The following is a 17,157-nucleotide window of genomic DNA, read 5'->3' as shown; positions in this document are numbered from 1 at the left end:
GGGATGTGACATAAATACAAAAAAAATACAACACACGAAAACGTGGCAGACGTTTTGAGAGTTTTAACAAATCAAAATGTATCAACCATAAATTGTTCCAGTGGATAATAACTAAAACTCATTACGATTTTCATTTATATATATATATTCATTTGCCTTTGTCGTTTACCTCCATTGCATTAACATAAAGTCTGTTCAAAGTATCTCTTTCGAGATACGGCTTTAGGAATCACAAATGATTTCGAGTTGGTTAGCATCATGTTTGATCTCTAGAGTAAGGCTAAATATGTCATCAAAAACAGAACTAGTATTGTTCGATACAGGTGACAAACGCCTACAGTGGAATTACGACCTTCCTTACCGGTTTCGAACCTCTGGACATACAATCAGCGTCCATAGCCTAGTGGTTAGGGTGTCAGCGTACAGAGCGGAAGGCCCGGGTTCGAATCCCGGTGGAGGCTGGAAGTTTTTTTCACTGTTCTTGATTTTCCAACTCATTACGATTTTCATTTATATATATATATATATATATATATATATATATATATATATATATATTTATATATATATATATATATATATATATATATATATATATATATATATATATATATATATATATATATATACATTGGTGAGAGAGGAAATATGGAAACTTCAAAATGTCGGTGTAAGGGGTAGGGTGAGGCGCACACCCTGCCGAAATCATCGATCCGTCACTGGATACCCTGTGTATATAATAGGGATCTGCACTGTAATGATGTCACTTCTTCTCCTCTTTCTCTTCCCGGTTTCTTGCCGTTTTTTTCTACTCCTTCCTTTTCTCCTTTTTCTCTCATTCTTTTTTTCTTTTCCCTTCCTTCCTCCCCTTCTTTCCCTTCTTTTTCCCCTTTTTCCTTCTCTCTTTTTTTCTCTCCTCTTTTCCTTACCCGGGGGCGCGCGCCCCCAACGCCCCCCCTGGATACGCGCCTGTATATATTTATATATATATATATATATATATATATATATATATATATATATATATATATATATATGCTAATAAGGATATGTATAAGACTTTGAATAACAAAAACAATCCATTGAAAATAGCATCTGAATATTCATGCTGTTTGATTAAAAATAAACGAAATCAGTATTCAACAAACGTAGTAACTGAATAGTTTGCGGAATCTATTACATACATTTACGTCTGTTCGATCACCTAAGCCCAGCTGTAATGTCCAACATATGATCTTAACAATATCATGGACCCAAAGGCAAGGCAATGTTATTGATGTTGGATACTGTAAATTCGCTTTAATTTCTATCACGTTATTGCCATGTGGTACACATGCGCCTCATATGTTGAAATCAAACATTCTTTACACACTATCACGTGTATTGTATTAGTATATAAAGTTCGCTCGGTAACACTTTAAAAGCATAACTAATTTTGCACTGGACGAATGCGGTTCATAGTTTTCAATCTTTCAAGAAACCTTAGTTTTGCATATCTATATCAACTTGGTTCATTGTTGAAACACTTTGTTCTGCATCGTGTCAGGAGTTCGTCGCATAATAGGAACATTGGTAAGTTAACTTTTTCAGTAACTGATACATAAATTGAAAGCGAAAGAAATGTCCATTTTGTCTCGCTTGAAATTTACAATACGATGAACACAATACTTTTAAATAATATGTTCAGCTTGTGTTACAATCAAATTTCAATAAAGTATTGCTAGCGCTACATATGTTGCTAGATCACACATTGATTTTAGCAATTTTCGTTACAAGTATTAAACTGCTTATTGTATAATGTCATAATTGCATCGCTTTCTGTCATCTTGCATTGAGTAAAATAAAATAATTAGCAAAATATGACAACATAAAGAAAAAAAAGTAACGTTGCTCATCAAATTATTGACAGTGCTAATCAAATAAAACATATTATATGTAAGATTAATATATGTTGCAACGCGCTACTAAACTTTAAAATTTAATAAGGCATGCTGTGGTCCCTTATTTGCTCCTGAAGTGTCTAAGGAATTTCTTAACGTCATCATGAAGGTCCAAACTCTCACTTTTCTGCTTCCAATAAGATGTGACGCTCATTTAGTTTAAAGTTTACTTAAAATATAGTTATTCTTATCAACAAATATTAAAATCATTTTTACGTAAGCAGAATGTAATTATTCAAACCATTACTTATAGCTTTCAACATACCAAATAGAAAAACATCTTATACAAATTGCGTTCACTTATGCAGTGGCAGAAAACGGTTTTTATTTTCTGTCAAAGGACACGAATTTTGCGGACTGTTGAAATGCTTTTAATCTGCTCCTATATATTATATATATATATATATATATATATATATATATATATATACACCCGTCACTTCTTGAGATTGTTCTCATCTGCATGAAAACGCGCGCCCCACAACCCATACGCCCCACCCCTCTCGACCTTCGCCCGCATAGTACCAAGACTTTGACAAAATCCGGCAACACACCACTTCATCGATAACAAGACTAGTGATCGGGTTGTGTATAAGTGACGACTTGAGGTCGTGCACTTACCTAAATGGAGTGTGACCACTCCCGATTTCCTAAGATCAGGCCCCGTAAAATCCCAAAAAATCCCAAGGACACTGTACTGAATGGACATCTAACAATATTCGAATTATTCGAATTTGTAAAGCAAACAGCAGATATCACATCATATCAGTGAGCATGAAAATGGCGTTCCAGAATGAACAGCCCCCAAACCATGGGCGCAGATCCTGGTGAGAAGAGGGAAGAATGTTTAGGAATGCTGGTCAAGGAAATTTCGAAAATTCAGACACAGTTAATTTATTGGTGCATGGGCGCAGATCAGTCTTGGATAATGATGGGGACGCGTGTCTGTTCTCTGAAACTATCTAAGCGGAGCGCGACCATGGGTTTGCGCGTATAGCGAAGAAGAAATTTTTGGCAAATATACCTCCCAGATCGCCGGAAATAACACTTCCCAGACCCAATGATGCTCTCAAACTTCCTTAAGTTTGAGATCTCATGGCTTAGAAATTTAGTTTGGGGAAATGCATGGGCGTCTGCAGAAAAATATCAGGGGAGAAATAATCCAAGTAGACTTTTGTATACGATGGGTCTGGTTTCGTAACTCATCGGGAAGCGATAAGAGGGGTCGGCGTAGGGTTGTGGGGCGCGCGTTTTCATGCAGATGGGAACAATCTCAAGAAGCGATGGGTGCGTCCGCCACCCCCCCCCCCTCCCCGGCAATGATACGCCTTTGGATCCACTACATGATATTCACAGGAAATGTGCTCAATTCTCAAATCGCATGCGGCATTTATTTTTTAGATTCATGGTATGAATTACGGTACTAGGGGTGGGGTAACAATTAACATTCAGTTCGAGTTGCAGTTGGGGGCTAGGGGTATTGGTCACGGGGGGGGGGCGATAATGGTCTGTAGGGGCGCTTTCGACACTATCTAAGCGGAGCGCCACCACAGGTTGGCGCGGAGCGTACAGAATTTTTTTGAGTAAAGATACTCCCTAGATCGCCGGAAATAACCCTTTCAGGGCCTTGCTAATTTGCAGATAAACGAAGAATAGATAGGTGTCATCGCCATTTTGTCAGAAAATTACACGCAAATACAAATAAGAGCGCATTAAAAAAGTCAATAATCGCGAATAAGTGAAAAGTGGTAAAAAGCTGAAAAGGGCGCCAGCAGTCCATTCAGTCCGTCGGGGGGGGGGGGGGGGGGGGTGGGGGGCATCCGCCCCCTCTGACTGTATGGACGCTCCGCCACTGTCGCGTTGTATAACATTTTATCTCTGGATGTCAGTGTTGCATCGAAGAACATATGTCTAGTGCAGTTCGCATATAGATCCTTGGCTAATACCGAAATGCGTCATGTTCCCCGACGACTCGGTCGAGTTCAAGACCAGCCACAGTTGGTTTCATAGCACAATATTACAATTTTATTAGGCGTCCATACACACACACGCGTCATGATATATAATATATATATATATATATATATATATATATATATATATATATATATATATATATATATATATATGTATATATATATATATATATATATATATATTTTCCTCTCTCACTAATATATATATATATAATATATATATATATAATATATATATATATATATATATATATATATATATATATATATATATATTAGTGAGAGAGGAAAATGGAAACGTCAAAAATGGAGTTGTCGGTGTAAGGGGTAGGCTGAGGCGCACGCCCCTTCCGAAATCCTCGATCCGTCACTGGCTACCCTGTGTATATAATAGGGATCAGCGCTGTAATTATGTCACCGTTCCTCTTTCTCTTCCGGGTGTCTTTGCGTTTTTCTTCTGTTCCCTCCTTTTTCTCCTTCTTCTTTTTCTTTTCCCTTCCTTTCTCTCCTTCCTCCTCTTTTCCCCCCTCTTTTTTCCCTTTTTTCTTCTCTCTTTTTTTCTCTCCTCTTTTTCTTACCCGGGGGGCGCGCCCACAACGCCCCCCTGGATACGCACCTGTTAATAATGGTCAGATTCTAAGAGGCACAGTATGATTTGACACGCTAATTGTAAGTCATTCTCACTCTTAGCGAAGGCTACAGTGTCATCCGCGTACAACAAAGTAGAAAGCCTGAAAAAGACCTCTACGTCATCATCAATAATATGTTCCTCAAAAGAGCCGCTTAAATTATTTAGTCCCTTATAAATGACGGCTAATAAACTTTTCGAATTCATTTACAAAGACGGCAAATAGGACTGGGAGATTTTCCCCATGTCTAACTCCCAAATTACAGTCAAATAATTCAGATATTTGTCCCATATTTACAACAAACAATTTTGTATTCATATACAAGGACTGTATCCTATTAATAACCCTGTCATTATTGTTACTTGCGATTAACTTAGACCACAGGAAAGACCTATTTATCTAAACAAGCGCTTTCTTGTAGTCGATAAAGGCACAAAAGACACGTTTCTTTTACTCAAATAGATATCAATGACTGAAAACTACAAAACTTTGGTCTGATATGGAATGATTAGCCCTGAAACTCCTTTTCTCATCCCCTAAGGTCTCAGTACCATCTAAATAATTCCACATACGCTCGATTAACATAGCGTTAAATAATTTCCCCATGCGGCCTAAAAGGTTAATACCCGATAAATTACAACCTCATTACTTTATTAGGAGTACGTTTTCCTTTAAATAGTGGCTTGAATAATCCAATCGTCCAATCCATGGGTACTGTGCCAGAGGCCAGTAAAACATATAGCAGTTAAGTCATGAACTGGATAACAGTAACTGGGCTATGTTTTAATATTCATTTCTAATTTTATTAACCCGAGGAGATTGTAAGTTTTCTAATTTGTGCAGTAACTGCTCCTTTATGTTATATGAACATTCAAATCCTCAACAGCAGTAGAGGTCACGGTACTTAAACCTGGAGATACATTAAAATGCACATGCTCAATTTAAGTGAGATTCATCAGATGAATATTAAATTCCTCTATATAAATATGGGAGATACATTTCTGCCACGAGCTGGCCTTCTTAATTATATCCTAATATTTCTTTGGTTCTGATTTTTTCATTTTTCTCATTTCTATATGTAAATTAGTAACATAATCAGGTTTTGCTTTCTTCAACTTTTTCTTGTACTGCTGGCAGAGAACTCGGAGCTCTTGTCTAGATCTATCGCATTTGCTAAGTTAGTGTGCAAGTTTAGATTTAATGTTCTTTGTCCTGGCTAACTTGCAGTCATTCCTATTCGATCGCTTCTCCATCAAACTCTCTGTGATGTCGTGGAATAGTCACTTCCACTGGCGGATCCAGGGCCTTTGTTTGGGAGGGGCCAAAGTGGCATTAGAGTGATATGGGGGAGGGGTCTAAGGGGAGGGGGTGTCCCCCTCCCCTTTGGAAAATTTTCTATTGCGTCAGATGCAATTTGGTGCGATAAAAGTGTACAATGGTGATTTTAATTTTCTTCTAAAAAAATGTTTCCCAGGTGTAATTTTCTAAAATATTTATAAAACAAAGTTGGGATCATCTTTCTCAAGAAATTTTATTTCTCATAGGTTATAAATTTCTTACAACCAGCCTGTAACTGCAAAATGGTGTTAAACTGTAAATCCTCATGCTCATATACATTTACATAGCTCCCAACTCTTGAGAAGGCAAATGCTGGTCCATGCCACGAATCGCCGTCCTGGGGGAGGGGTATAAGGGGAGGGGGTGTCCCCTTTGGAATTTTTTTGCATTTCCAGGTGGCCTCAGATGCAATTTGGTGCAATATAGCACACTTCAACTCTCACTCCATTTTGTAAAGAATTTTGCATTTTCACCTGGCCTTAAATGCAATTTGGTGCTCCAAATGAGATTTTTTTTCTCATTTGGAAATGAAAAAGGGGTTTTCTGACTTGCGGAGCGGGGGGGGGGGGGCGGAATGATACTTCCGCCCCCCATATTTTTCACTGGGGGGGGGCTGGCGCCCCCAGCCCCCCGGTTCCTACGCCCTTGATTTTAAACCAGAAAACAAAAAGGTTTAGACTAGTCTATCACTGCTATTCCTCTCGATTTTTTTAATTTCCAATCATATGATTTAGCGGATGTTCGGAAACACTTTTTGGCTCACCTTTGGGGGGGGGCATGCCCCCCCTTGGATCCGCCAGTGTATAAGTATTGATCCATTGTGCTTTATATTATTATATCATAACCATATCAAAGCGCTGATAGTAAGCTTTACTTGTTGGAAAAGTACTAGAATGCTCTTTATATACCAGCATTTTTAAGTTGCAAAGCTCATATTACATAGAACGACTATCATGTTTCTTGTAATATGATTTTTTGTTATTGAAACTAGAGTAACCATGAACAGATCATTTACGTATCCATGCAAGAGATTTTAGTTAATGCTGCGCGTAGAGTTGAATCTTTGCCAAATTTTGCAATCAGACAGTTGATTATGTTAATTTTTGGGAGCTTTCAACTATTTTTACATGTTAAGGGAGTTGGGTGAAAATTCCTAAGTCGCGACCAATGCTGTATTGTACATGCATCTTAGAAACTAAAAAAGGAAATTCTTTAAATTTTCGTAAGCATGCAGCTTTAAGAGATAATACCTTGATACCTTGCCATCCATAACTGGACACAAAAGTTAAAATATCATGACTGTAGTTCACTATTCATGCATGATTGTAGATGTACGGGAAACCCTCTTAAGTGTTGAAATGAAAGGTTGAATTCATCAAATATTCTGGATTATTTGTGTTGTCATTCCTCTTTGTTGTCTCTTATATGTGCTTTTCTGTTGTGATCTACTTAAAAAACAAGGAATCAAGCTGCTTTTAATAATTAACGTATGAAACACTTATGAACGGGTGCTATGTTGAAATCGCTGGCAAAATTTTACATAATAACTTTGTAGTTGCGTTACATGCTGATCATGTAAAACTTAACAAAACAGCAGTTAAGTAAATTCAAGTAAATTTTACTTAAATGTTTTAGTGTTCTTATTTGACATGAACATCAAGTAAAATTTTAATCTTTGTACAACATTTTCTAAATGTATGCACTGGCGGATCCAGGGCCTTTTTTTGGGAGGGGCCAAAGTGGCATTAGAGTGATATGGGGGAGGGGTCTAAGGGGAGGGGGTGTCCCCCTCCCCTTTGGAAAATTTTCTATTGCGTCAGATGCAATTTGGTGCGACAAAAGTGTACAATGGTGATTTTAATTTTCTTCTAAAAAAATGTTTCCCAGGTGTAATTTTCTAAAATATTTATAAAACAAAGTTGGGATCATCTTTCTCAAGAAATTTTATTTCTCGTAGGTTATAAATTTCTTACAACCAGCCTGTAACTGCAAAATGGTGTTAAACTGTAAATCCTCATGCTCATATACATTTACATAGCTCCCAACTCTTGAGAAGGCAAATGCTGGTCCATGCCACGAATCGCCGTCCTGGGGGAGGGGTATAAGGGGGAGGGGGTGTCCCCCTCCCCTTTTGATTTTTTTTTTGGAATCCTGGTGATGCCTACATGTAAAATGGTGGCACTTAGAAAGGCTTTTGTCACCCAAAATTTTCTGAGAAATATGCATTTTTTTGTCAGTAACATCAATAAATTGAATAGTAGGTGATAATTCATTCATTCCCGTGGCATGAAAATGTTCGCTGCTCGCCCCAATGAAAAGAAATATAGGTTAATTTGAGGTTCAAATGATGCTGTAAAGGAGGTTTTATACTCTATTATGCTAAATGCTAAGGAATGATGGTTGCTAAGTCAAAAATTTATGCAATTTTTTTTATGTATACTTGACAATTACAATGCGGTTTTTTCGGACGCTTGTGCGGGTCAGCGGGTTTGGGTGTAAGAATGCGGGTCTAATTCCCGCGAATTGCGGGTCAGTTGGGAGCTCTGCATTTAATTTTAAACCAGAAAACAAAAAGGTTTAGACTAGTCTACCACTGCTGTTCCTCTCGATTTTTTTAATTTCCAATCATATGATTTAGCGGATGTTCGGAAACACTTTTTGGCTCACCTTTGGGGGGGCCATGGCCCCCTTGGCCCCCCCCCCTTGGATCCGCCAGTGGTCGCTTCACATTAGTAGACAAATAATCTATTTGTTCTTGAGAAATGTTGGTACCTTTTATCAAATCCCGATGCACGATGGTCAGCTTCATCCATTTCAAAGAGATTTTAGAAATCATGTCTTTGACCATTCTTCCAAATTTTAGTTGTACTACTGCCACATTCACCTTCAAAAAAAGATATTGGCTCAGGTATCGTACATGATGCCGGCTCTTTTGAATCGCCTTTAATTTCAACACATATAGGAGTGTGATTATACGACTTAACCTTATCGAACATGTCAAATTCAAAATGGACGATGTTTCGGAAAGATATTAGGAGACACTATGATTTAATCAACGGTGCTCTTCTCTGCAAAAGTAAAGTTACCTACGCACCGATCACTCTCAAACCTTCAGTTTACAATATGAACATCTAGGCTCCGGCACAGGTCAACAAGTCGACGACCGTTGTATTAGCTAGCTTTATCTAAGTTAACACTTTGTGTGAAGGTTTCTAATGCATGTAGCTCATCCCTGGAGTTCATTCCATTGTAGAATGTATCTAACCCAGCTGCAATTGAAGCAAATTTATCCAGGTCAACGAAATCAATGATCAGCCCTGTTCTTGAATTTCAAGATCTTACTACAATGCAGTCTTTGATAATATCGTCAAACATACTAAAGCCATGTTGTGTAGATGACTCATTAGGAATGTATACTGCACCAATTAACAAATAAATCTAAGCACCTAGGCATCAAGCCTGATTCATGAAACTGTTTCAGCACAAATGTGCTGTACCGGAATTTCCCTTTCAAAGAACGGGCTACAAGAATTTATCGACAATGAATTCCACCCAACCAAAACCGGCTAGAAACATTCTTGGCGAAAACAGTAAAGAATGCGGGAAATAATTCAGGGTCAATTCTGTCAGTTTTTTCTTCTTCTGATAGGCAAATAATGTCTATACCTTTACATTTTCAGTCAAAACAATTAGTCTATCAAAATCGTCAAAACTCGTCAAAAAATGAGACTAACAATTTGACTCTTAGCGTGTGCTTCATGTTTGGTTGTCGCATTTTCCTTCCTTATTCAAAAGTTTATCTTCATATGGTTCTAAGTAACTCTATTTTCCATTATAGATAAAGAATGGCTCGTCAACACACTTGTGACAAAGCCACCCGGTATGGAAGTCCAGTATGGGAAAAAACATTCCCTGTTCTTGGCAAGGGTACGTTACTGTTTAACATCAAACGAGATAAACCATTCTACATCGCAGTTTGTAACAAGGAAGGTGATGAAAATGCTGAAACCACCATTCTGTTAGAAGTAGATGAACATGGAGCGTCATTTTGCACACAGCAGCGCCCCCTTGTCTCTAGCACGAACCATACTGGGTATGAGCCATTGAAGATTGTGACATACTGGTACAGTTACGATAGTGATAATATGACAGTAAAATATGGGAAAGGCTATTGTATGGAGGAAACTACACTGTTAAAATACACTTTTACAGATAAAAGCGACAGAGTAAAATATTTTGACCCAGCAAAGAGACGAGTTGTTAAACTGTTCAACTCCAATCCTTTGGTATCCCATCGGTCTTCTTGGAGGTCCAAGATGAACAAGCTGTTAAAGGGGTCAACTGAGCCATCCGATACACTGGTCGATGTTGAGAAGAAGATAATGTTTAGCCCGTATCCTTTAATGTGTAATCGACCACCATTTGTTCGAGACAGTTCGTTGTCAAACATGATGGACATTGACCTAGGTGAAATTACCTATTCAAGCAGCCTTCCTGAAGCCTGTCAAGATTTGTATGATAATGTCAAGGGTGACGACATGAGTCTGGATTATGGGGAGAAAGAGTACACGTTGACGGACGCAATTAGGCACAGCATCGAAGACGAAAACGGTCTACTTCATAAAACCTTGGAGAAAAAGAAGGATGAATTTGGTAGTCATGACCAAATTTATCTCCGCATCACCCTCGGTAAGAACTTCGGAAATTCGCCAGGTATCCCATATGTTTTAGAAATCTGGCCAAAGAAATGCGGGAGCCCGATACATGGCCATGGCAACTCATGCGCGGTGATTCGTGTTTTACACGGAGGCTTAACTATTTCAATTTACAACAAAAATACAACCGATGAAATGGCAAAGCCACTTAAGGAATTTGACGTCAAAAAAGATGATGTTACGTGGATTGCCCCAAACTGGTACCAAACGCACAAGCTTCGGAACAAAACAAATGACTTCTGTGCGACTATTCAGTGTTATCAGTATGGAGATAAAGACGACATACATTGGCCATTCTTCGACTACCTCGATTCAAAATCTCATACAGTTGATGTATTTACGCCAAAGTCAGATTTCCATTTCAAAGAAATGTACGATAAAGTGATGAAAGAGTATGAAGAATTTATGGCAGGCAAGAAAACAAACTTGTGAGCAGCCAAAGATTGACATTTTTTGATGTTTTTTTGCACGGACAAAACGGACTTAATAAAGAAATTAAGCGTTTACATCGCCTTAGTTGTGCAATCAAATGGCTGAATGAACAGACCGTTTATCATTTGTTTCTCTTTAATTTCAGCTTAATAAGATACATTCACTGATCTATGAATTATCTAAACTCCTTACAAGTAGACATAGAAATTATTAAATGTTCAATATTATTTCCAATTGAATTTGATTTAACATACCGAAATTACCCTTTAAAACAAAACAAGAAACTATTTCTAACCATTCGGCTGGTTAAATACACGTTCTAGTTATTTTAAACTTACAAATCCTCAAATTCCACATTCTGGCCATAAATGATATATCTTCAAAATATCATATGATTTTTCAAAGAACAATGTTTAAGCTGTCATACGATAGAAGGTTTTTGTTTGAAAAAAATTATGTGACATTTGAGAAATTAAGCAAGGAACAACTATGAAATTGTTTTAAAAAACTGTACTTTCTTTTCAACTGGATCCATAATAACTACAACCTGGCATGTATCCCCATTATCCACACTAAAGAAATTAGACTGAGCTGCAAAGAGATGTTTGTTTGACTCTTTGTTGGAAATTAGAATTGGTTACTGTTATCTAAAGCCTACTTAATTTTATAATCATCCTACCTTTCACTTTGACAAAGATTTCTTTTGATAACATGTTTTCCAATGCTGTTACTTTAACTTTGTAAGATATTCCTTTACCTCAACTACTTTGAGCCCTCGTTATTTTCATCTTCTTCCTGTGGATTGCCATGAACACAAAGACGTTTCAAACAACAGCTTTAGTTACAAAAGTCTTCTGCAACTTTCACTGGCTGTACGAGGTTCTTTTTTTGTCATTGACAACGCATACGCTGATATTTTCATCTCGGTTTCTTTGGTATTATCAAAATTGATTGTCTTTGTTTTTCTTTTCTTATTTGCCTTTGGTTGATTTTCTCCGTATAGTTTATACATTTGTGATAAGGTTAACTACCTTAACGAAGACATGCTCTTATGATGACTGCTTTATATATAAAGAAGAAATGCTTGTGTGTAATATGCTGTCTGTTTAGTAGTAACAAGACGAAGATAATAAATAAATCACAGCGTATAACTACCGTGTCTCAATGTCATATCAAGAAACACGCTTCGTTTATATTATTAATAACATATTGTGATGCTTTGCGTTGGAATGATAGAATATTTACCAAACTCAAATTCTTAAACCAGAAGGCATAATTAAGGAGTATGATATGTGATGATAAGATCATTTTTACCAAACTTAAACTTTATAAAACATAGTATTACACGGATAATAATTTACCAAAAAATACAGGAAAATAATACAATTGATTAGTTCATTATCTCTAAGCTGGCACGTCAAAGTGGCAACTGAAGAAAGTTGGCCTTCGTCAGTATATGTTTTCAAAAAACGTTTCTGGTAAAAGTTGGCACCCGATACTCATAGCTAGTACAGTAACTTCTGTTCATGTTCCACCACCGTGCATCAGTAACTACTGTGCTGTGTTCGCAACACGGTAATATGTGTTACAGGTGGCACAGTATTTACTGCAAAGCTGTTACACGTTGAACTACGAGTCCGAAAGGTGAAAATGCGCGGCGGCTGGGTAACGAAGACTACTCCCTAGCCGTATAACACGGAGTGCATGGTCGGCGCTGGCACAACACGTAGCCGACACACTGCGGCGGCGGTTATTTTATACTGCATGCGAGATTCAGACGGTATCTTAACTTTTCTCCAATCGTTTGGTAAATCCATTTGATTGAAACCTTCTTCACGGACAGGTGAGTGTGTGCAAGTCTCAAATAGATACAAAACAGATACACAAAATGGGAACTAAGGTGGGGGAGGGGGAACCTAGATCAGCCTTATGTATAGTTTCACTTCTAAATTAGGCCTAGGCTAGGCTAGTAACAGTAATAAAATAGTTTACCAGCATACTGACGCGGCAGCTACTACATTACTACCAGCATGGACACTTCGAAGTTCGGACACCTAAGCCTTAAAACACCCCAAAACTATATCTACTGGTATAAATCACCTGAAAATATACTTGATATGGTTGGAGAAGTGTGTTATATTACGATACACGGCCAAACTTTCTTTCCTGCAAACTGTTTTCACGTTGTATTCCAAGAAGATTCTTCGTGATTGTGGAACTGGTAATTCTTTGCTAGAGTATTGTGAAGTTCGGACACACGGTCCCACAGTGTGGCGCTGGTGATAAAATTGGTGGCGCAGTTGCTCTTTCAGTAATTATAACAGACTTCATAGATCTCCGTCATTTTATTGACAAATATGTAAGTATTTACTTACACACGGGTCATTTTGGAGAGAAAATAACTGTAGCTTCGTACTTTTTGGTGAAATTTGGCGCTTCCTGTAGGTTGTCATGGTGAAATTGTGTTTTTCTTAGGGGTGTCCGAACTTCGCAGTGTTCCGAACTTCGCAATACTGACTTTACTACTAGTATACCCTGCATCGTGCGTTGGTTTTTGCAAATGCGGGAGTGTTTGATGATCAGAATTTAACACAAGCCCCACTAGGTTATTAAAGTTGTGCAGTCTCAATGCCAGGTACCTAAGGTTTTTCCATAACAAAAGTAAACTTATAGTAGTATTTTACCCGAATCTAGGTCTAGTGACATATCGCCATAGCCTAGGTACATGCCGCCATACCTTTCCGCCACAGGATTCGAGCATTTCCCCCATGGCACCGCCTAGGGCGGAAACCTCCTTTTTAGGAAGGACTTTGCCCGGGTGTACAGGAATGTACCGGTGAAACTTACTTTAAATCCCATGGAAGGAGAGGTACACCGTCTTCAAATGTTCAATGGTTGGTTGAAGTAATTGAATTAAAATAAAATTTGACAGATTCTAGTGGTTGATTTAGAAGACCTATTTGGGGACAGACGGGCCTTAATTATTAGTGTGAAGTGGAGCAATATGCAGTGCATGTGTTGAACATTGAACAATGCTTGAATCATAAATTGTCCTAACAAAGCTTTACAATTAGATTATTCCTTACCTCATAATTCTGGGAATTTCTTGTTCCCTAGCCCATCTTTACCCCATCCTAACAATCCGTTCCTTGTTATTCCTAACCTACATACTAACGTTACCCCTACCCACAGTTATGTACTCTTACCGCCATCATAGAAAAAGTGCTTTACCGACATGGTGCTAACATGGCGGAAAGGCATGCCTTTCAGTGGTAAGTACCCCTTTTGACCCTAATTCCTAAAGGCGTATGTAGTTGACGAAACCATAGGTATTTTTGTGATATTTAGGTCAGGCCTAAACGGTCACTAAACCGACAGACAGGCGTTCCTGGTGTTATACAATTTACACAGTAAAATATATATAGGCCTATGTACGAGAAGGTGAATCACTTCTAATCAATGTAGCATTAAATTGACCACCATTGCCCTTAAGTCTCGGGAAAAAAACAGGTACTTTATGCAAACGTTAATACCTTGCCACTGAAAAGTATAACCTTTTGGTTTGAACTGAGCAGTAAACTATATACTAAATGCATGAGAAACAACTCTGACACAATCGTATGTAATTTGAAGGGGTAAACTTGAATGCAATTAAGGCAGAGGAAATAGGATTTTTTCTTTTGAGTTTGGTGCTAGATTGACGAGAAGCGATTCTCCTTCTCGCATATAGGCATAAATATATTAACCTACCCTGGAAATTGTATAATGCTAGGAACAAAAATGGCCACTATTTGCGATAAACATAACTGAAAGCATGTCGAAGATATTAAAGGTGTAGCACATTTGTTTTCTTTTTTGCAAATGCCAATTATTCAGTTAAGGTGGTGCAGTTTTCAACACAAATCCTCATATTACTACCACAGACCTAGGCGCATTGAAGTATCGCTGTGTACGGTATTTAATTCTTTGTACAGTATCAAAGAACAATATTATTTAGTCTAACTTGCTAAGTCTAAGATAGGTCTTCTGTGCATTGGAAGAAGAAATTTGCACCTTAAGAAATGTCTGCTCTAGCTAGTTTTCAAAGGGGTGATAAACTTCAGCTTCTCAATCTGTATGCAACTAAAATAATGTCACTGCTAATTTGTTTACAGTATGTGTGATCATCACATTTAGTGATTACATGTAGTTGATGGTAACCAGACAATTTGAAAAACCAAATCTGTTAGCCAGTGGGTGTGCACGTACCATGCATGGAGAGTCATGTGACATATCCCATGGCGGCACAGTTGTTATTTCCCAATATCCCACGGTGCAGTAATTGTAATGTACTTCAGTACAGTATAGGCCCACAAGAAAGGTTGTGTAGAAATTACATTTCAATGTCACATTGGTCCACGTAAAACTATAGTGCCAAGCTTCTTTTCATAAACAGTTTGTTCCCTGCTGCTGTATGATATTAGGCTTAGGTCAATGCTCTTCTATAACCAATATATGAGAAATCTAACTGTTCCATGTTTGTCATGGCATCCTAGCTAGCAGTACTTAGTTGGACAATGTAAGCTTTCCACCAATGGAAGACACCTGAGTAGCCTGATGATATTCAACAATAGTTTAAGTAGTATATTTGGCTAGATGTTCATAATTGCTAGGGAACAGCATGTTGTCTGCTGTGGAAACCTGCCTGGGTCATTCCGTGTCAAATCACGGATGGCTGTTGCTGCACCCTCACCAAAAATTCCCAAATTTTTTGTATGATTGGACCACCATAAAATAAGCATATTCTGAAAATTTCGGTTACATTGCTTTACAATTGGCAGACTTATCACACTTTGAAATTCCGCAATTTGTCGCCACCGTTGCATTTTGGCATTTTCTCGACTTTTGAGGTCTCATTTCTCAGCAATTAAACATTCTACTACCTTTCTATTACAGAAATTCATTTTATAGTGAAGTCTTTTAATTAAATGAATTAAACCAGAAACAGGCAAGTACATTGCAAATAGTATTTGTTTATATACAATTGAAAACCGTACAGTATTGAATTGAATGACCTTGAAGTACAATACCCAGGCTCGAACACATGGTATATCAAAACAGGCAAAAACATTTTTTGTAAAAACCCCAAACTTTTTCATTTTTCATTTCAAAATAAGGCAAAACACCCTCCTGATTTTTTTTTTGTACATACAGGGTGGTACTATATCTCTTCTAGAAAAAATTATCAGATTTTTTCAACATGACTCGTTTTGAGTTATTGGCCGTCAAAGACGACCTCTTTTGTACATCGGAGCAACCTAACAACTTCATAAATTGATATTGAGTAAAGCTAGAACTCTGAAATTTCTTTGGGTGTAAGAACTTTATACTTATAATTAAAGTATAAAACCCTGACAGCTCTAACACGATTACTTTGGTAAAAAATTGGCATCAAAACCCCTACCTCATGCTGAATTGTTTGTATTGTTGTGTATTGTTTGTACTACACATAATAACCTCTGAAAAAAATCAAGTACCCTGGTTTTGGAGCAATTCATCACTAAAAGCAGCACATTTTGTAGTGAAAAGTACAAAAATCGAATATTTTGACACTTTTAAGTTGACCTAACTCCACAAGACCAGGGTTGGCCGGTTTTTACCGGGCGGTAAAAACCGCCCCGGTAAAAACAAGTTTTTTACCGGTTTTTACCGGGAGGTTTTTCCCACCTATAAGTGGGAAAAACTGGGAAAAACCGGGAAAAACCTCAAATTATATATAATTCCTAAAAACTCATGTGGAACTTGTGGAGGAGCATAGAATCTACAAGAAAATGGCATCTTATGGTAGGGGGTTGGGTTACATCCAAAGAACAGCTATGATCTATAACTTGTGAGTTTACCGATTAGACTATTATAAATAATTCAAATAAATAATATATTGGATGCTCAAATCAACCAACTTTATTTTCCTATAGAGATGCATAATTCCATTATCTAGAGAATGGACTCATATCAAACTGTTGGTGCCTCCTAGGGCTATGGTTCGTCATATTATACATGCCACATTAGTCTGCTCAGATCCAAATGATGATTCACATCCAAGAACGATCACTTCATGTCTGCGATAAATTGTACTCTGTTCACACTT

The 17,157-nt window shown here is 37.7% G+C and overlaps 3 protein-coding genes across 9 annotated transcripts in view; 1 reads left to right on the top strand and 2 right to left on the bottom strand.

The window, feature by feature from the left end:
- Positions 1-17,157, bottom strand: part of LOC139954965 (uncharacterized) — a 56,598-nt gene that overhangs the window by 5,729 nt on the left and 33,712 nt on the right. The gene's annotated exons all lie outside the window — the stretch shown is intronic.
- Positions 1-17,157, bottom strand: part of LOC139954970 (uncharacterized) — a 28,901-nt gene that overhangs the window by 5,729 nt on the left and 6,015 nt on the right. The window lies entirely within an intron of this gene.
- LOC139954958 (uncharacterized) lies at positions 1,413-12,182 on the top strand. Its single transcript, XM_071954987.1, has 2 exons — positions 1,413-1,572; positions 9,722-12,182. The coding sequence occupies exon 2, from the start codon at positions 9,729-9,731 to the stop codon at positions 11,028-11,030; it is 1,302 nt and encodes a 433-aa protein (XP_071811088.1). The 5' UTR covers positions 1,413-1,572; positions 9,722-9,728; the 3' UTR covers positions 11,031-12,182.

Source organism: Apostichopus japonicus, chromosome 17 (assembly GCF_037975245.1).
Source record: "Apostichopus japonicus isolate 1M-3 chromosome 17, ASM3797524v1, whole genome shotgun sequence".
Lineage (NCBI taxonomy): Eukaryota > Metazoa > Echinodermata > Holothuroidea > Aspidochirotida > Stichopodidae > Apostichopus > Apostichopus japonicus.
This window is presented reverse-complemented; position numbering and strand designations above follow the sequence as displayed.